Below are 20,878 nucleotides of genomic sequence, written 5' to 3'. Positions count from 1 at the left end.
TCTTACTCTTACAGTGTAATATCAATCAATACAACTAAACACATCCATTAAAAACATCCACGTGAATATACTCAATGCGACAAATGTTATGCAGAAAATCGTTTTCCTCGCACCGTTTCTCTCTTCTCTCTCTCTGTAAAATCCGTTAGAGGTTAAACAAACATTTAAATGTTACATATCCCATAAAAGTAAAAGATGTTATGAGAACCCCACTCTAGATAGCGACAATGCTTTTGTGAAAAATATATGTATAGTAGAGTGAACTAAACATTTACATGATTTTACAAGTGGAAAGAAAACATTGTTTCGACATAACTCTTTAGAATAATAATAATAATAATAATAATAATAATAACAATACAGCCCCACAGTCTCATGAACATGCTCGGATCTCTTTACTCACGCCCATCATTAGTCCGTGTGACGTCACGCCACCCAGCCCGTCACAGGGTTGTGGTTGTGTCAGTGTGTATACATGTGTGAGTGGTGCGTTTACGTGTGTGTGTGTGTGTGTGTGTCTGCATGTGTTTATGTTTGGTGTGTTTGCAGGTTCAACAGTCCCCCGAGTTATGCGAGTGTGGCCCGGTCTCCATTTTCCAGTCTCTCTGGTCGGTGGCGTCTCCTTGGCCGTGCTGGGAGGCGGCGGGCGACAGTGACATCTGTCTGCGGGGGTTGCCGCTGTGCATGGTGTTCCAGTGGCGCTTCAGATCCGACGCTTTGATGAAGGCTTTATCGCAGGAGCCGCAGTTGAACGGCCGCTCCCCCCGGTGCTGCCGTTCGTGGTCTTTCAGGTGGGACTTGTGTTTAAAGGCTTTTTCACACAGTTGACACGCGAAGGGCCTCTCGTTGCTGTGGACCCTCTCGTGCCGCTTCAAGTCAGGGCCCCTGATGAAGGCTTTACCGCACACCACGCAGCGGTGCGGCTTAAAGCCAGAGTGGATCTTCAGGTGTTCTTTGAGGTGGGCGGCGGTGGTGAAGGCTTTGGGGCAGTGCTCACAGCCATATGGGCGGTTGGCGGTGAGCAGCCGTTCCTTTTTGGCGTTGTGGTCCATGGGCTTTGTACCCGCGCTCTGGCAAGAGCCGTGGTCGCGGTGGCCATACAGCAGGTACTCCAGCTTCATGTCGCTGGAGGAGGAGGAGCCCCAGCCGTGGGTGTGGGGGTCTTTGCTCATGTTGGTGTTGTAGTTGTGAGGCTGAGATACGTGTGAGCCGCCAGGACCCATACTGTCCATACCCTGGTCGTAGAAGCTGTTCTTCCTCACCTCCTCCATTGCCAGCTCCTTCAGGATGGCGTCCTGTGCTCGCATCCCGTGGTCCCCAGGGGCCTGGTTTTCCCGGGTCTTCATGTTGGTCAGCTCACGTTTCTGGGTGCACAGATTATCCAGGAAGTTGATGCCCAGGATTTGACCTGATGACATCATCATATTGATGTCCTTCTTCCTCACTGCCAGCCTGGCTGTGTACATGTAATTGAGCACCTCCTCAAAGATGTCGGAGCGGATGAAGTCCAACTCCACGATGGAGTTATCCTCGTCACTCTGTTTCTTAAAGAGCTTTTTGAAGTAGTTGCTGCAGGCTGCCAAGACACAGCGGTGAGCCCTGAACTCAATGTTCTCCACCACCACCACCACGTCACAGTGCTCACCTTCCATCCTCTGCTGGTTGAGCATCTTCAGGAAAGTGGCTTTATGGTCATAGTCGATATATCTCAATAAATCAGACATGTTGCCGGTGAAAAGGGAGCAACCTGGAGAGGGAAACGAATATTTAGATTTTCAAAATAAAACCGGGCTCAGCGGAGGGGTGGAGCTCGGAGTACATGATAGTAAATACAAGTGGAGCAACTTTGCGGTACACAATTACAAAACAACCACGCAATGAAGAGTCTTCACTAAAACTTCCCAAAATGCAAAAGAACAGGCTGAAGTGATGTTATCGATCAGGCAAATCAGAGTCAACAAATACATGCTAGGCCCAACAGCGGAGAAACCCGCGGTAAAGCAAATAAAAAAATACAAACACCGACTGAAATAAACACATGCACTTTTGGCAAACCGAGCAGCGCGTTGAAGTCGCCGGGTTTGCGTGACAGTAGCGTTGCGTGTGGAGAGGGATAACCTTAGCAAGAATATTTCACATTTCACTGCGCCCAGCCATTTTGGTCAGCAACCTCCATTGGCATGTTCCGATGTCTTTAAACCGCCTCACAAACCGCCGAGGACACCGCGGCCGACAGGCGCCAAAACCAACAACACCCGCCGAGTCTTTTTCCGCCTCGTTCGAAGCGACAAAGAGAGAATAAAAAATGTTCTTACCCGAAGCCTGAACGCGATCCCTGTGTTGTCACGCAAGGCAGTCGACGACGATCCACAGAGGTGTCGTTTTTCCTCTTCCTCCTCTTGTTGTGTGAGCGAGGCTCCACAGGAAACGCTGCATCGATCTACCGCCACCTACCGCATCGGAGAGGGTACTGCACCTAGATCGTCTACGCAGCAGGACGATGAATCACCCTGTATCGCTCGGGAAACACCGAGGAAAACGGTCCGCAGAAGAAACAGCGTGAGGGTTTAACTTTCTTAAAATGAAGAGTTATGAATTTAAAACAAAGTCATACTTTTAAGATGGTAATATATTTTAGAATAAACATGTTGAATTGTTGTCCTGTGGCCTTAACAGTTTCAAGCTCTCAAACAGCATAACATGATATTACCACAATGGGTTGTACATAAAAGGGAAAATTTAATTCAGAATGAGAAATTTAGAATAGAATAGAATAGAATGCCTTTATTGTCATTATACCAGGTACAATGAGATGCAACGCTGCTCCTTATGGTGTGCACATATACTGTAAATAGAAAAATATACATAGACATATATTTACACTACTATACCTACTATAGGACTAATACTGACATAACTGTAACTTATACATATAAGACATATACATAGATTGTCCAACTGTAAACAGGCTTGTGCAAGTCCCACTGTAGATACACGTGAGAGTGGATCGCAGCTTTAGGTGGTGCTGTGGTGCATCGAGGAGCACAGGCACATTGTAGTACCAGATTCAAGGTGGCTGTGTCATCGACAGATTGAGGTGACATAGCATTTGCAGTGCAAACATGGCAGAACAGTCCTGGTGAGAGTGCAAAACATCTAGAGGTATTTACACACCTCAGTCCTCAATCGGGCTGGTTTTGTGTAGGAGGCTGGCAGATTTGGTGGTGGAAAAGATGGTGCTGGTAACTGTGCGGAGGCACTTCAGTTCCTTGGTGCGGGCTTGCGTTTAGCATGGTTGACAGCTTTGGGAAAGAAGCTGTCCCTGAGTCTGTTTGTCTTTGCTGGGATGGACCTGTAGCGCCTGCCAGAGGGCAACAGGTTGAATAGGTGGAATGCAGGATGAGTGCTGTCCTTGATGATGGTCTTGGCTTCGTTGAGGCCGCGTGAGGTGCAGATGGTGGTTCGGTCAGGCAGGGGGCATCCGATGATCTTTTGTGCTGTGTTGGTCACTCTCTGCAGACTCTTCCTGTCAGCTTCAGTGCAGCTGGAGTGCCACACTGACACTTCGTGTCACACTTTTCCACAGTGACCATACCCATGCAGTACTTGATGTAGTGAAGTACTGTGTCTGTGAATGTCGCCAGGTCCTCATGGTGGAAAATCTCCCTCTGGGTCTGTTCAAAGCAGTCCTGCCATCCGGGGAGGGCATCGTCAGGCCAGGTGGTAATGGTCCGTCTTGTGAGCTTTGATTGTCGGCTGAGGGTGGTGCATACTGGAGCCATCAACGCTGAGAGGTGGTCTGACTGTCCAAGGTGGGGGAGGGGAATGGCTCTGTATGCACTCTTGAGGTTAGAGTACACATGGTCAAGAACAAAAAAGTACATGAAAACGCTCCGTTCTGAGTCTTTCATTTGTTTCTGACTCTGAATGAGAAAAAACCCAAAACTCATCGAATGCACCTCAACTACTGGTTATGTCGGACATGTCTTTTATGCTCTTCTACATGATGTCCTGATTGACCCTCCCCAGAACTGTGTGGACCCCCATGAGCAGGCCCAGCCTACTCTGAGGCCTGCAGCCCAACCTTCCGTATGGCACGCTGTTGATTTCTCATTTGTCAACTCTCTGTAAGGAGAAACATTAAATAGCTTCTTTTGGTGGGTTGGTACTTTGTACTTAGTAATGAATAAACAAACAAACAAACAAACAAATAGATAAATAAATGAAATGGACAGGAAATTTCAGTTTGCGGTTTATTTGAACTGAAGCTTTCATCTCCCAGGCTTTACTGACAACTTCTATGATCATCAACGTCTGCCTGAAATGGAGATTTAAGTCTGAAATATAAAAAGTAATAAGAGGTTTGTGACATGTCAAAAATGGGTCTTTTTATGCAAAAATACATTCGTAAATAAAATAATTTGATAACAGTCAGCAATTACAGTTCAGTTACAGGCCATGAGTGGTGAAAGCAGTTTTCAGGGTTTTTGCTTAAGCAGCATATTGATGGCAATGTTACAACTTCTAATTAAGAGCACAATACCTGGAGGGTATCACCTATCACTGCTCTGTACAACGGCTGCAAAGGAAGTAAGTGAAACTGCAGCCTACAAGTGAGATGTGGTTTCACCGATTAGACCGGGCCGTTCGCCCAACAGCTCAACAGAGTGAGAGCTCTGTGGTTGCTGGTCGCTGACGCTGATCCCCGATAGGGCGGGGCCTCTTCACATTCATTATAATTACCTTCGGCTCCAAGAATCCTGCCTTAATGAACTGGAGGGGGGTGTGTTCATATAGAACAATCAATACAGGATGTAGAGCCCTGAGGTCAAGAGAAAGTACGTGGTGAACTCTTCAAGTCCCCCCTGCCGATGAGATTTCTGATTTGAACATTCATGCAGCGCTCATCAGGTTAACGTTCCTCTCTGAGGGGTTGTGATCTGTCTTTCTGCTTCAAACTGCAGCGTATTTGTTTTGCATTTCTCAGGAATTGAGATTACAGACACAAAATAATAAACCTTCCTGAATCCAGATGTAAAATTTGTAATAAAATAAGTCTCTAGACTACCATGAAACCGCTCCAGTGCTGCATAAAGCAGCTGATTAAAATCTTGTTTTCTCATAACTATTTTCTATAAAAGCCCGATAACCATTACTTCATGGCCAGAGTGTATCTGCCTCTCAGGTGTCATCAACAGGCTCACCGCTCACACAAGTTTCAGTATTGATGTCAACATTTTATTAATCGGGAAGAAAATTAAAACAAATACATTTGCCACTTTTATTTCACCGTTCTGAGGGAAACAGTGCTGCACGTTAACAATACTTGGTTATGGAGATACAGTTGGACATATGGGGGAGGTATACAGCGGACGTGTTGGGGTGGGGGAGGGGGGGTGTCGACAGATCTCTTCTGGCTTTGCATCTCGTTTGGGCAAAACTCGGCAGCCTGAGCCCTTCACCTCACAGTCACACAAACCCGGGACGTGTGCTGCAGCCGATCATCTACCCTGAAAAACATTCAAAGCCTGCACAGGCACATAAGAATCTATTTCTTGCACAGAAACCTTAAATCCTTGGCATCCATTTGCCAGAATCGGCCCCCCCCCCCCCCAAAAAAAAAACAACAACACCCAAACAAACAAAAGAAAATAGCATTGGTGGAAATCAGTCGATGAAACAATGCAACACTGAAATGATCATAAAAAGGAGAAAAAAAATGCAATTCAAGTACAAATTACAACAAATCAACTGTGAAATATAATTTGCTATTTTCCTAGGAAAGCTGCGCTATGTACAGTACTGGGCTGTAGTGACGGCTGTAGTGGCACACCTGATGTCAATGATTGGACTGATGGAGTGAGTGAGGGAATGCTTGCTGGCAAATGAGATTGGCACTTCTACAGCAAGGTTAAATAGTGTATGCTCTAACATGTACAGCTAGTTTAAGTTTCTGGAGTGATGGCTTTGTTTCATAAATAAAACGCTGCTACAATAATTATTCTCGATGATCATAAAAATGCATTAGTCATAAGGCAGTGAAAGCAAACGGTCTGCTTGCTGCACACAGCGATCCGGCGTGCAGGTGGGTTGGGAACCATTTTTAAAATTGTACAGTTTTCAGTATAATATTGCAGTTGTTTAATAATGCCATATTGCGTCCTCATGCAAAATGCATTTTCGTTGTTTTGCAGATGATGGCTGTGACTAGCGGTGAGCTGCAGCATTTGGAGAGCAGGAGCCGTCCTAGTCTTCTGAGAGTCCCGGCGTAATAAGTGGAATTCTGGATGTTGGTTTCTGGGAGGTTTAACAGAAAACAGCCCTTAGCTTTACTCCTGGAAGAGCAGAGGAAACGGCAGTCAGTACACGCTGCATGTTTAAGCAGGTCTGGACCTTCAGTGCCGCAGTGCCGCCGCTCGTACAGCAGGACACTGGAGCCACAGACTGGAAGTGAGCCTGGTGGACACACAGACGCGTTAATAGATGCACACGGACGCACAGTCACACATGTACAGACGCTCCACGTACATACACACCGGCTTCTTGGGTACTTTGATGAAACGCTGGCTCGACACCGAGTTTATTTGAACAACAGCAGTATCTGATCAAAACTGTGGAATATTTGAAAGGTTCTTTAATATTCCACATAGTTTTTTTGCATATCTGATGCATCATTTCTTCATTCATACTCTGCAATAACCTTCATTAGAAAAACATACATCTTTCGTATATTATCAGGATTATTGAGCTGAATTCAGGAATGCAGTTTAGCACCAGTCTTCAAACTCTACACTCACAGTGATTCTGGAATATCTCAGTAACAATTATGTAAGTTTTTGCTTGTTTACACTCCAGCATGGGAGTTTAAACTCTACGGCATTATTGCTGAATCAGCTGTGTTGAAGCTGGCAGAGTTTATACGGAAAAGTTGCTTACTCCGCTAACAGCGCTGAAGATAAAAGACGTAGACAATCAATTGATTAATAAAAAAGAATTGAGGAGAGACTGAATACGTGTTAAAAGTGAGGTCTACTTACTAAGAATGAGACAAAAACGGCTGAGTAAATCTGATTGTATATGAAAGATGTGGCTTATTTATGGTTTGAAAGCACATTCTAGCATTGAGTGAAAACCCAGTGAGTGTGTGTGTGTGTGTGTGTATCTACGGTGGAGAGACAAGCATCCCAAACACCACTCAGAAAACATTTAGAATGATGTTAGCAGCTGTACTCAGCATCACAATCATACCTGCATACACTCATGATTAGACTGCACACACACACACACGCACACACACGCACACAGAGAAGACTGAGGGCAAGGCCATAGCAACAAAGCCAAACATTCCCATCTGGTGAGTCACGCAAGTACACACATGCACACTGGCTCATCCCAAACCCTGCGCCTTGGGATTGTTTCAGCTAATGACAGAAAAGACTTCAGAGCCAAAAAGTGAAGAAGAATACGTTGGACAAGAGCCATATTCTTGGAACAAATTATTAGAGAGAACAAAAAGGTGAGGCTGTTAATGATATGCTGTGGGTAGATGGAATGAGAAGTTCCCTCACGCAGCTCCACGCTAATCCTCACCAATGACAGCTGACGAGTTGAAACACAAATGGCTGCATTTGTGAAAACACTAACGAGGACTGCTGACCTATTTCCCTCCACACTGATGGAGGAAAGTGCAAAGTTAAAGCAGCAGCGTATCAGAAGGAAGCAGTTTGAACATTTCAGGGCAAAAACCAGGACGTGCTGGTGAAATGCTGCTGAACCAGGCTGCTCGTACGGGTGGGAAAGTCGAGGCACATCAAGATTTCATGTCAGTCAGGTGGCCGTGATATTTTTTCATTTTACGGTTATGATATTTTTAACTTTCTACTTTTAAACAGTGCATTTAATCGGATCCATCTGAAATTATTTCATAAAAAGGACTTTCGAAAGTGCACCTGCCTCTGCCGAGCACGTTTTCCAGTGAATACCGGTTCTGACTGAACACAAAACAGTCATTTCTAACTGCTGCTGTTGATCTGCAGAGCTGCTTGACGCTCAATGCTTAATTCCCAGCAGCCTGCGAGTGGTGCTGAAGTTAACGAGAACAGTGTGAACGTTATATCTGCAAATGCGTCCTATCTTGTCACAACGAAGACTGCGGTGAGAGGAATTTCAAACCCTCACACCGTCGGCTCCTGTGATCGTAATGTCGAGCATTTGGTTTTAAAATTTCTGCTTAGAAAGTGAAAAGTGTTTACTATATTTTGTGGTTTATTACTCAGTAGAACACTGGAAAGTATGTCGACATTGTTGGATTAACGTCTGGTGTCTTTCTGGATAATTTACTGCCCTTTAATCCGAAGAATATCGCGACAAAGTTTAAAGTTTTATCATGAAAATAAAGGGGAGTAGTATCAATCCGACACAACTCAAGCAGCCGCTTCCAACGCAAAACTAAATCAATTGAAGGTTTTCCACCCGACTTTTGGAAAGTTCAATTATATGATTCATCCAGGTGAAATACGTGGTTACTCATGTCAGAACAGAGCGGCAGTGTACACATCAGATCGGATTGCGGTGGATACTGATACGTCTGCAGCAGCAGGCTGGTGGCTCTGAGCAGCAGAAGCCGGTTCAGCAGGTATTTTATCACTCATCACTGCTGGTAGCCTTTGTCAGTCTAGACAATGTAGACAAAACAATGTATAGTAAACTGTTTTACAGGACAGCGCGCTACTGTACATGCAGGTGCAATGAAGCTGTGCCAATAAAAGTAGTTTTTGTGTGACAGCTCAAATTCGCCACAATATGTTCTGATTTAAGATTTAAGGTTCCACATGTGTAAGGCACAGTTTGTGCCTCTTTCCAGCAGGGGGGAGTGTTGCCCCTAAGTTAAAGAAGATTGCATGAGTCTTCCAGAGGCATTACTGTAAAGCGTTTTCAGGCTTGCCATTAACAGTTGGGACTACAATATCCGGGCAGTGTGCACACGCAACCTTTTTTCCCTGCAGAGGGGGGTGGAGCTGGATGACAGCAACATGATGCATTAATGCTACAGAAGCAGAGCTGCCTGTACCAGTGAGAAAGAGTACTGATGGGAGAGCAGCATGCCTGAGAATGGAGACCAGCTTGAAAAGGCTATTTTGGCCAAATTTAAGCCAGACCAGACTTAAAAAACCAGACAAACTGGGACCAGGACTGGGACCTCATTGGCTTACCTGGGTCAGTCCTCCCCCTCCTCTGGCGTGATCTCTGTCTCTTTATGTACCACTACTTTGGTCACTGACATGTCAGGGTGCTGTTCTTTAGCCTCCTTTATGGCCTGAGCAAGAGCCTATATACGGGAGTGCAGTGCCAGAAGGGATCACCAGGGGGAGACAGAGAACGGGGAAAGGCAGGAAGGGAGCGGGATTTTGGATTATAAATCAATATTCAAAAAGGAGATTCACTATTAGTTACATTTACTTCTCTTCCACTATTTGTTAGTCACATCATGAGTTAATAAAATGTGTAAATATTTTATTTAAAGGTCACATGCTAAGCCCCTTGTGTTATGTGGCTGCATTAAGGTAAAAGGTCCTGGGGATCAATGAGGCCACTTTTCTCTATGATTATTGCTCTTTGACTTTACAGGCAAATAAAAATAATGAGGACAATGGAGGCAAAACCTGACAGGAATCAATATAAATTCTAAGAGACCTGATCGTGGTCAATGTCTGCATCTCCTGTGATGACAATCCTTTTCTCAATTCTTGTCTCCGATATTCCTCCTTTCACAGTCTGACCAACAGAGAAAGATAGAAATAGGGCTTCAAGAAATGCACATACAAAAACACATGGAAGAAAACCACACATTCATTCCTAATAACCAAAGTAGTCATGCAAATATCTGATGGCCCCTTAGAGAGAGGGTGTAAAAGTACAAGTCACATTTTCCAAGAAGACAAAAGAATGATTTTTGGACTAAGGATTTTTACCTACATTTACAGGACTTATCAGAGACTAAAAATAGTCCATCAGAGGGATGACATACTGTAAAAAATACTTTCATGGCCACGTGAGTAAAACCAGAATTCAGATACTTTTTCTTTCTTGCAGTTAGCCAACCTACCCTAATCTGGCTGTACACGGTTTAAAAAAAACATCACTTCAGTAATGAAAGGCAACAGACGTGAACGTGTGTGACATTTCAGCAGTAGCAGTGCCGTAAGTGTGTCTATTTCCTCCGGGCTAGTAGAGCAATGAACCGTGTTTGTTTACTAAACATACACTTTAGCTCTCCGCGGCTATTTCCTTATGCATTAAATTCATCATAAAGAATAGTTCAAACTGACACGAGTAGGCTGCGGTCGCGTTTGACACTTCAAGTGGTAAGTTGCCGAGGTGAACCCTGACCTTCGTGATGTGTGTGGTTGTCGTGGTGCTGGTGGTTTCCGAGGTGATGGTCTGGGCGCTCAGCAACACCCCGGGGTCTGCGTCACCGTTAGTATCGGGCTGTTGATAAGCAAAACACTCAAATGACGTGACATTTCATCATCGTGATTCAGTAAAAGAAAAAAAACAACAAACAGTAATGGAAACCTTTGCAGACGCGGATTCAAAACTAGATTATCTGCTTTGGTTTATCTACCTCATCAGGCTGAAAACAAAACATCTCCCTGCTAGTCTCTTTATAAGCAATTCTAGCTGAAATTTTAGGTCATAATTGATTACTTACATGATGAAACAAGTCTAATAATCACTCCTTCTAGCTCTGTTATAGTCTATCTGCCATTTACTGAGCAAAAGTGTTTTTTGTTTTTTTCCCCCACTATGTTTGGCCAAAAAAACAATTTAACCAAAACTTCACATAATGAAAACTGATATGGTTGCAAACGGGAGACCACGATCATGTGGAAAATGACCCCCGATCAGGTCTGTGAGTACCTCTGCAGCCTCATAGGTGATGGTTTTCGTCTCTGTGTGGATCACAGGAATCTCTTTGGTACACACTGCAGCACCGTCAGGACTCTGGTACACAGCAAGACCACATGGGAACAAATAAATCCGGAGCACAGCAAAACCATCCGTTATCTTGATGAATTACACGTCTTAGAAAGAAATTAAAAAAAATAAATAAAAATACTGCTGGTGTTCACTGCGTGCCCTTAAAAATAGCTAAGCACCGTTGGAACATGAAATCCAATTGACACAAATAAATGTTGCATTCTAATGAACTCAGCCAAAGACAGTTATTGAAGAGCGTAAATCTCTTAACAGGCATGCAGTCATGCATCCGAGTCCCTAATCCAGTGAAGGAGAGGATACAGGAGAATGCAAATCACAAGGTTTGGATCAAGTGTGTGCACCACATCACATCATAGACCCCCTGATCTGCTCAACTACAAACGGTGATGTTAGCCAGTGCATATGATGCATATCCATGCTGTTGGTTGAGTTTTGCCCTTGATTATTAGAGGCAGATTGTGCCAGCAGGAGGAGTGGATGGAGGTGAGGTGACAGGGCCACTGGAGCTGACGCGGGGTTACCTCCGACTGGGACACCGCTGGAGGTGGGTGGGGGAGCGAGGGGTCCGGGGTGAGGATTTCAGATGGAGTCTCTTGATGTGGGCTGGACTCCTGGTGCGGTTCATCAGCATCTCCTTCCACCAACACTTCAGATTTCTCTTCTCTCACTTCAGCTTTTTCATCCTTCATCATTTCTGCAAGTTTCCAGTTTACTTCTTCCTCTGGTTCCTCCCCCTGTCCATCCTTCTCCTCGTCCTCCATTCTCTCACATTCATCTCCTGCACTATCCAACTGTATACGATAGTACTTCTCTTTTTCAAGTGGCAGGCTTTTTATGACATTGTCTTCTGGGGAATCTTCCTCTTCATCTTCCTCTTCAATTCCATCTTCTAATTCTGAAGAGAACACTTCTTTCTCAAAATACTGCACCTCAGTGGAGAACTGGACTTTTTTACCATCTACATCTGGGTGCTTTCTCTCCTCTACACCTTTTAGATCATCAAACCCCTCCGCCTCTGGTGAAGACAATTTCTCTTCCTTCTCATCATTTGTGATGCAAGCAGGAGCAACAGTGAATCTGAAATCTCCATCTTTGTCATCTGACAGCAGTGCCTCCCGCTCAACACCTGAATCCTCTCCTTCCACATCTATTTCTTCTGCCGTTTCCTTTTCTGCTGCAGGGCACGGCCCTGCTGCCTCTGGCAAGCAGCTACTGTCAGACTGGCTCTTGTCTAACCCCAAAGTTGTTGCCACTGGATGCATTTCTGCTAGCAAGTCCACTGAAGCACACTGCTGAACCTGCTCTGCATATGGAGCAGTGACAAAAATACCACAATTTTCACCAATAACAGAGTCGGCTGGGTTTTCGCCTGAATTATCAACGTTTCTATCCTCCTGTAAGACCAGAGCTGCGTCTACAGGCTTGGCCCACACTGTTTTGACTGTGAACTCTAGTTCTGCTGTTGTGGTGCGCACTGGTTTGGTGTTTGTAGCCTCTGTGGTCTGGATATTCACCATAGGCCCTGTTGAGCTGGCTGGCACAGCCTCCGTCTCTGTGGCAACAACCGCCTTTTCCTCTGGATCAGCTGATGTCTGTGGATGAAAACCCCAATATTAAAGTTATAAACTAAACGATCACCATGATATGGGTCAGTTTCACTGAAAACTTTAGAGAAGAAAACATTTTGCATTTAGGATTTTTTTCCCGCTGAGGAAAAATGGATAGAATTACATGTCAATGGCACTGAGAGGACTAGAGAAGAGCGGTCACCTGTAGAGAGGTGGGACTCAGAGAAGAAGCCCATCCCAGCGTAGACTGGTGGGACAAGGATGGACGGACACAAAGAGAGCGAGAAAGGAAGAGAAAGGACAGTCAAAATGGACATGAAGTAAACACCGGACAAAGAGAAAAAAGAGAGAGGATGGAAAAAAAAAATGAAGAGTCTGAAACCCACATATTGTATGGAATACTGTTATGGAGTTCCTTAGATCTTCGAACACGTACACCAAGTTGAACAAATCCTAAAACTTTCAAACAAATTTCTGGTTTTCGTTTAGCTGAATCCACCAGCAGCACGTTTCTGCTAATCTGTTTTCTTCAGTGGAGTGAAATCTCTTTTCAGGTAAACCCATACAATATTTTCTTGACTTGTTACAGCGAGGGATTTTGGAGGATGAGGTGGAGAAAGCTGCAGCGATGGCACTGAGCCAGGACTATGAAGTCACCGCTTTCAAGGAACTGATAACAGGAGTTGAGAGAAACCAATGGTGCGGCTGAGCAAAACAGTAAAAATAAAAAACAGAACAAAAACAAAAAAACCTCAACAACAAACAAATAACAGTCAGCGCCCTGGTGTCTTTCCTTATCAGCTGTGGGATGCAGCTGCTAAGGCAAGTTGAGTCATTTTAGTTGTCAACGAACTCAAAGACAAACCCAAAACAGTTGTATCAAAAAGAAGCAGCAGGCTTGAATGCAACAGAAACTGGCGGTTTGGCAAGTGTGGAAGTAAATACTGGATGTTAAGGGACTGTTAGCCATGCACAGCGGCTAATTACACTGTTGTTAGACGGGTTTGGCTGCTGCTGCTGGAGGGAAGGCAATGGGGGTAGGCTGCAGGTGTGAAGATATGAAGGGAGGTGGCCAACACGTCATACAGTACCACTGCTAAGGTTGTTGTTGAAGATTCAGGATCTTTAATCTGAGTCAGGCTGGATTTTGACTGCTCGGAGAGGACCTCTTCGAAGGTGAAGAATTCAGCGTTCTGCTGCAGCTCCTCAGGGATCTTTATCTCCCTCACTTCTTTTGTCAACACACTGATGACTTCTGAAGCCTCTGTCTTCACCACCTCTGACACCCATGAGACCATGGCCTTCTTGGGCGAGTCAATACCTTTAATCAGAGTCATGTCATCAGTTATAGTCTCTATCTTTGGACTTGACGTCATGATCGTCGTAATTTTGGCTTCCGTGACAACAGCGATGTCGTTCTCAAGATGTTCTTTGAGGTCTAAGGGAGACGGAAACTCAATCTCCTCCTCAACGTTGTTACTCAAAACAGAGCCGTCAACCAGAGTGAATGTCTCTTGGCCCTCAGCTTCCATCTTGTCCTCAGCATCCTTCAGAATGATGAGCATCCCTTTCTTGTCACTGATGGCCTGGGACACTTCCTGTCTCATGGCTCCAGGACTGACCTTCACCATTGACTTCTCAGACACCTCTTCATGGGAATCAGGGGTTTTCTCCTCCACCTCCCTGAGGGTCCCATCCACGAAGACATCGTCGTCCATGGTGGTTGACAGACTAATCCCCTGTGGCCCAGAAGATGGGGCCCCATCTGTTATGACACTATCCACCACGTATTTCACCAAATATCCTGCTGCCTGGGGAGACACTTGGCTTATTGAGAATGGATCGTTTGAGTTAATACACAGAGGGAATCACACAGCCAATACAGAGCAGGATTGAGCTTAACAGACAATTCCTTTACAAAAGACACACACAGACGGAGCTCCATAAGGACAAAGATGCACTGTCTGAATGTAGCCTGGCTCTGGAACTTATTGTCTCGGTTAAGACTTACAGAACTACCCCATAAGATTAAATAACGTTTAGAATGATAATCAAATCTGACAGCGATCGCATTGTAACTCACTTTGGGCCTCTTATAACGACTTAAATAAAGCAGACGGTGCGTCCGTTTTTCATAAACAAAATAAAAGACAATAAGTGACCCCAATTACAATTTCAGAGAGGTGCAAGAGAAGGAAAGTCAAACATTTAAGAAAAAGAAAGAGCCAAGGAAGTCCACACAGAGCTGGGGAGACACAAAAGGCACTACGAGAAAAAAAAACCCACAGGTTTGTGTCCAAAAAAAACCAAACTGCAAGTTTTTTACCTCAGCGACTTTGGGTTCCACTTCCTCCTTAGGCTCATCTTCTGCAGGCTGCTCATTTTCAGTCTGCAGAGGAAAGAAGACAGAAGGTCAGACAAACTGAGGGACACAACAAGCGACCTGTGTCCACAGTGAGTATCCCCCACCCCCCCTCTTTTTTTTTAAAATGAAGTTGAACTGAAGTGTAGTTCTGAAGTTCCTGCTGTGAAACCACTTCTGTTCACTTCAGTCAGTCAGGATGTCTGATGTCAGTGATTAGTCCTCGGAGACTCATTAGTGAAGCACACTGGCCCTGCCTGAGTTCATCAGATTAGACTGCACAACACACAGAGAAACAGCTAAAAACCCCTCCCGACTCAAGCAATGTCACAGAGGATAACAATGACATTGCTGCTTGATGGCTACCCCATCCATCACTGGACGTAATGAGATACAGTAAAGAGTTCAGTTGTCAGTGGCAAGGGAGACACACTCACTGGATTTAACAGTCAACTTTATTCTCACACTAACGCAGTGACTTTTAAATATAATTTCCACTATAAAGGTGCCATATTGTCCTTCAGTATGCACTTAATCCACTTCCCAATATAAAACAGACTTCACCCAACTATATTGATGTAAAAACATCTTCACACACTCCTGAGATTGATGCATACACTCCTTGGTGACGTTTTAAACACACATGCTGTTACTCAGTCTGATATGGACTGCAGCTTACATCCTGCAGGTCCAGCGGCTCTATCATTGGTGCTTCGTCTGCTCTGGGCGAGCGTCCCGGGGAGCAGAGTCTCTTCTCCCATTCTGTAAGGCCTGGGGTACTAGCGTCTGTCTCCAGGAAGGAGCGCTTCAGTTCACTGATGTTGGTCTGGTGCTTGACCATCTCCGCCGGGGTGTCAGCGTCCTACAGTAGCCAGTCAATTACGATACACGGAGATGAAGCCGGGGGGCAGACGGAGGGAATGACTGCCATGCTTTATGCACGCAATGGTAGCTTACTGAAAATAACTGGGTAGCACAAATGCTAGCATGGTAGACTTAACTGACCTCTGCAGTCTCTTACAGACTGGCCTGTTTAGGAGGCTGTATAAGCTGCTAATGCATTAGTGTGACTTTTTGCACATGAAGCAAAATAACAGCAAAGGTCCACCCACATGGTATCTATGAGCAGTTTGTGCTTAAATGCTAAAGAGCATTTAAGACCAGCTTAATTCAATGAACATAAATGGCTTCATGCATTGATTCACAATTGAGTTTTACAGGTTAAGTAGAGCACAACACTCCCAAACCTTGTTAGAGTTTAAAAGTTCTACAACCACGTGTCTGTTTATTTCTGTTGTTTTATTTCGACACTTGATTAAACGATTGCTCACAGCAATAAATCTGTTAGATGCAAGAGTAGTAATCACGCAAATCCACGCAGGAAATAAAAAAAACAGCATATTATACTGGTAATGCTACTGGCAGGTTTTATTTGTTGACAGTCCTGTTAGAAATATTTACATCACCCGCGTGCACATTTCAGACATGCTTTGCTTTCTTACCAACCTCGAGCATCAGATTACTATGCTTGATAAAAACGTTTTCCCCTTTCACTCGTCTTATGAAACTATACTGGAAAGACAAAAGAGGGGAGAATATTTATAGCCCAAAGGTGGAACGGTATTTTGAATTCAGATTCTTATTCAGAGATATTGGGAGGTTTGTCCTTCGACGCGACTGTGACATGAGCCACTAAAAGACAACTCCTGTGTGCAGCAACAGGAAAATAAATTCAAATAGAGGTCTATTATTTTAGAAATGAGCTTAAATGGCGCACATAGAGGAAGCGACAGCAGTCTGAAGTGAACTGAGGCAGAAGCGAATGGTCAGTCTGATGTGTGATGTGATAGTGGGTGAGCTGAAAGCAGCAGCGGCGGCAGCAGCGGCAGGAGGAGGCAAGTCAAGGCAGAGGGATGGCACAAAGTGACTGATGGCTGAGTGCCTCAGTGCATCTGGTGGTGGTGTGATGCACTGAGAAGGGTCATGAAGCGGGCCCAGTGTACCTGAGTCCGGATCTCAGAGTCCTCATCTGCTTCAGACTAATGGCAAGTAGAGAAGAGAGCAAAGAGATGGTGTGACACAAGGACGAAGCGGGTTAAAGGGAAGAGATGTCAGTGGAGTGAAGAGAAAGGGAGAGACATGATGGTTGGAGGGCATGAATGAATGTAAGAGAAAATGGGATGAGGCAAGTGGAAAAGTTGTGTTCACGTGTTGGAAAACGCAGACAGGGTGGCAGAGAGGAGAAACTGTGTCAGTAAAGCATCCTGTAGATACAAAACAATAATCATCAGTATGAAGAAGGTGCAGTATGCATGTGGCATGCAGAGCTGCAACTGCATCAATTCTACTAAATATGTACAGGACCTGTTACACCTAGAATTCAGCATCGCTTTACTTCTCTTTCATGCCTTAAACACTACATATTTCCTCTGTACAAACCTCAGTGGCGGTCATCTCTCCGTCAAAGGCAAAGTCGGTTTGTTCACTGTCAGTCTGCTTGGTCAAACAGACCGAAACCATTCCGAGTGGCAAGCAAGAAAATGAGAAAACCCAACTTGAAAACCTTTGAAAATGGATTACGTGTTGACACAGATTCTTTATAACCACAGATGGAACAAATGGAAGTGCTTTTGATAAGCTCCACGTTATCACTACAGAAAAGGTTCGCAAAATAGCAACACAAAAAAACAAAACAAAACCAAAACACAGCAAATGAAAATTTAGCCAGCAGAACAGACTCAGAGGAAGTTGAAACCTTCGGTCAGTCACTTTATGCAACAAAAGATAAATTTTGGATTCGGGAAGCTTAAATTCTTTTCTAAATTCACACAGATTTTTATTTTTGATGTTGTAAATATGCACACATACTTAATAGAATAATTTTATGAGACATTTTTGTTGATGAATAGTAACCTGACTTTCAGGCCCTCCCACCTTCTCTCCATGCACACTGACACGATGATCTTGATGCATGTGTCCATCCGTGCGTCATAACATGCATTACATTACACTGATCATTGGGGATTCAAAAGGAGGAAAAAATATCACATCTTAGCACTCTATAAGCTGCTTAGGCCTTTTGAGCAGAGCTTCAATTTAAATGAGTCATTCTAATTTGTGCTGCTTTGCTTGAGTTAGATAGCAACGCAGAGAAATGGAGTGCACAGAAAAATGGGTGTAAGCATGCAGCTGGTGTTGATGTTGAGGCATTCACTATCTACAGTATAAGGCAATGAATGGAGATGAAAACACTGAGATAGGTTAGGTACAAAACTGTTCTCAATAAGGGATTTAGAGAGTGATTAGTGCCTGAAGATAGTTGACTTAAATTCCTCTTGGATTTTGAAAAACACTCTAAAATTAGCTGTTTTATACTGCAACATGACAAGTAAATTATTAGGGATGGTGCTCTAAACTTAAGTCAGATGTAGTTTAAAAAAAAAAAAAATATGAAAAAATAAAAGGGGTAATAATTCAAAAGGAATACCAGTAAAAAGTCCCAAAAACTGCAGGCTGTTTGTGTCTAACCTTCTCAACAAGATGGAGTGAATACAAGCCAATCATATATGAAATGGTGAAACTTGCAGGTTCATCTCGTGTACTCGTGATGCTGATGGGGATGTTTTCTACGAGATGAGCGTGAGACTGGGCAGAGATGAGGTTCTGAAAGTAGGACAACTGACAGACACTGGGACAGAGTCTCCAGGTCGGCTCTGGACTGGTGACACAGCAGAGCGAGATACAGGACAGCAAGAAGGGGGTTAACAGTTTTTATGAACCGTCATTCTAAGCCAGAGGCGGGCACTGGAACATACAGGCACACGCACACACACCTCCTCTTCCTCTGAACTGTCATGGTCATGGTAGCCCTGGGCTATGGAGGCGGTCAGGGAGGCTGCCTTGGGCTCCAGGTAGCAGAGGCACAGCGCCAGGGGGAAGGAGAGCGTGAGGGCATAGGGGACAGAAAAGGAGGTGGAGAGCAGAAAGAAGAAGATGAAGAGGAAGCACGGGATGAGTGAAGGTGACTTAATGGGAAGGAAGTTCTGCGCGCACTCTGGGAGGAAGCGCATCTCTGACAGGTCGGGGAAGGTGATGTAGCCGTCCTCATCCAGGATGGCAGACAGGTCGGGGAGGTGCAGGGAGAATGAGAAAAGTGTGCCGCCACGCCTCTTTCCCTGCTCCAGCCTCTGTTTACGGGCCGAGAGCAGCAGCGCCTGCTCCTCCAGCAGCGCAGCTTTTCGGTCGGAGTGGGCTTGACGTCGACGGCAACCAGCGCTGCTCTTGGCTGGACTAACTGATGAGGCCCTTTTACGAGCGTTCTCCCTGCGCCTCCGCCGCACATTAGTTGATGAAACAGGAGATGATGGGAGTGAGAGTTCGGAGCGGAGGGGGTCAGTTGTGTATATACGGGGGGAGCACTGATGGAGGGAAATGTCAACGAAAGGACGACGTGTGTGTAAATGAAGAGGAGCAAAGGGAGAGGAGGCGAAACCGCATGAGCACACACACGAGTATAGTGTGGGGTCAAAGGAAGGACAAGAAAAAAAGCTAATTAGTAAAGCGCACATAAGATGAAAAGCATTTAGGCATAGTCTACTGCAGTGGGTTAAGCTGAAAGCAACAGGGATATTTTCATCAGCCACTGACAACCCTATTTCAGAAAGGAAAAAAATCTCAAAACAGGAGGAAAAAAAAAAATCAAGTCGCAGAAGCTCCTGAGAAACATTTCTTGACAGATACTGCTTCCATAGCTCTTAAAATAACAAAAAGATTAAAACCACTGAAAAGCTCTTTTGTTCATAATTAAATAGAGCTTTCACTGCTCTGCAGGCGCTGGTGGGCAGCAGTTTACCTTCGTGTCTGGTCTGAGCGGTGTAGTGGCAGCAGTTTCTGGCATCGTTGCAGTATCCATCTGGGCATCCTCCTGCTCCGCCTTCTCTTCCTCTGCCTTTTTCTCTGTTGTTACCGTGGTGATAATGTCTCCCTTGGCAATGACTTTGGCCGCCCCGTCAGCAGCACTGTCCTTCATCAGAGTCTCATGGTTCTCCATAATGGGGGCTGGAAAACCAGAGCACAAAGATGGGGGTGCTGGACTGAATTCACTGTCAGTTTATGGACACCAAGAGAGTCGGTTTTAATAGTCAAATGGGAAACGGCAATGACAATAAAGGATTTGCACATTGTTGCTTTGATATTCTCTGTGGCTTTGTCAATGCACCGTGCCAGCAATTCTATCACTGCCAGATTTCAGGAGCAAGCACATTTTTCTTCCTTTTGTCAAAACAACAGCTAGCAAAAGGTTTTTTTGTCAGAATTTCAAGTGATAAAAGAAGCTGGGGCATCTTGTAATGTGCTCAGAAAAGACTTGTTGAGGAAATAAAGGTTTGTTCACATATTTTAAATGAGCAGTATAAAAAAAAAAGAAGTGCCGTTATGCTTTATGAAACGATAAAACAACAGGATATCAACTCCATTGGCTCCTCACCTCCATCTAAGCTGCGTGACATGTTGTAGCGCTTGCTGGAAGAACGCTCAAAGAACGGGGCCGGTCGGATGATTTGAGAACTGGCCCTGCGGGTCTGCGCCTGCGTTCTGCCGCTGTAGCGAAACTTTGAGCCAAGGCTAAGGAACTTCTTTGGGGGTGCCTCAGGGGATACGAGCCTGTCACAGGTTGCAAATACTGTTATTATTGAAACCAGAGATAAAAACACAGATTTAAAACTATCCAATGTAAAACATTAGCACTCCTACTCATTTGAATACTCTCTGGAGGCTTGTCTAGCTACTCAAAAGAACCCAGGAGACCAATTTCTGCTTAGAGCAGCACAAGAGAACTTTGTATGTTGTCCAAATGGCAACAATAACTAACAGGCAGAGCACTGAATCATGTCAGATGAGTATTTGGAAAACCTGTGAAGACTGAGGAGGCTGTGATCACTAACCACAA

General features: G+C 44.7%; 2 protein-coding genes across 16 annotated transcripts in view; both read right to left on the bottom strand.

Annotated features, from left to right (window-relative positions):
* Positions 1-2,417, bottom strand: part of LOC147261949 (zinc finger and BTB domain-containing protein 14-like) — a 4,174-nt gene extending 1,757 nt beyond the window's left edge. Inside the window, exons 1-2 of the mRNA XM_086205054.1 lie at positions 2,316-2,417; positions 1-1,747 (exon numbers count right to left, since the gene is read on the bottom strand). The exon at positions 1-1,747 is cut by the window's left edge and continues 1,757 nt beyond it. Of these exons, the coding sequence (XP_086061180.1) occupies positions 552-1,724 (1,173 nt within the window). The 5' untranslated portion in view covers positions 1,725-1,747; positions 2,316-2,417 and the 3' untranslated portion in view covers positions 1-551. The remainder of the gene's footprint in view (positions 1,748-2,315) is intronic.
* A 1,924-nt stretch (positions 2,418-4,341) lies between these two features.
* Positions 4,342-20,878, bottom strand: part of epb41l3b (erythrocyte membrane protein band 4.1-like 3b) — a 48,322-nt gene continuing 31,785 nt past the window's right edge. For 4 of the 15 annotated variants that reach the window (XM_086204272.1, XM_086204266.1, XM_086204267.1 and 1 more), the window contains 15 exons: positions 20,417-20,592; positions 19,784-19,989; positions 18,765-19,349; positions 17,371-17,424; positions 16,935-16,970; positions 15,611-15,793; positions 14,896-14,958; positions 13,661-14,380; positions 12,772-12,816; positions 12,516-12,593; positions 10,921-11,004; positions 10,390-10,488; positions 9,694-9,774; positions 9,213-9,328; positions 4,342-6,335 (listed from right to left, as the gene is read on the bottom strand). In XM_086204272.1, coding sequence (XP_086060398.1) covers positions 9,218-9,328; positions 9,694-9,774; positions 10,390-10,488; positions 10,921-11,004; positions 12,516-12,593; positions 12,772-12,816; positions 13,661-14,380; positions 14,896-14,958; positions 15,611-15,793; positions 16,935-16,970; positions 17,371-17,424; positions 18,765-19,349; positions 19,784-19,989; positions 20,417-20,592 — 2,521 coding nt within the window. In that variant the 3' untranslated portion in view covers positions 4,342-6,335; positions 9,213-9,217. The remainder of the gene's footprint in view (positions 6,336-9,212; positions 9,329-9,693; positions 9,775-10,389; positions 10,489-10,920; positions 11,005-12,515; positions 12,594-12,771; positions 12,817-13,660; positions 14,381-14,895; positions 14,959-15,610; positions 15,794-16,934; positions 16,971-17,370; positions 17,425-18,764; positions 19,350-19,783; positions 19,990-20,416; positions 20,593-20,878) is intronic. The other 11 variants (XM_086204269.1, XM_086204268.1, XM_086204270.1 and 8 more) reach the window with 11 other exon arrangements.

This window comes from Aulostomus chinensis, chromosome 5 (assembly GCF_037954235.1).
Source record: "Aulostomus chinensis isolate RoL2024-O1b breed Wild chromosome 5, RoL_Achi_v1.0, whole genome shotgun sequence".
Classification (NCBI taxonomy): Eukaryota; Metazoa; Chordata; class Actinopteri; order Syngnathiformes; family Aulostomidae; genus Aulostomus; species Aulostomus chinensis.
Note: the sequence above shows the minus strand (reverse complement) of the source record. Positions and strands in the feature narration are given on the sequence as shown.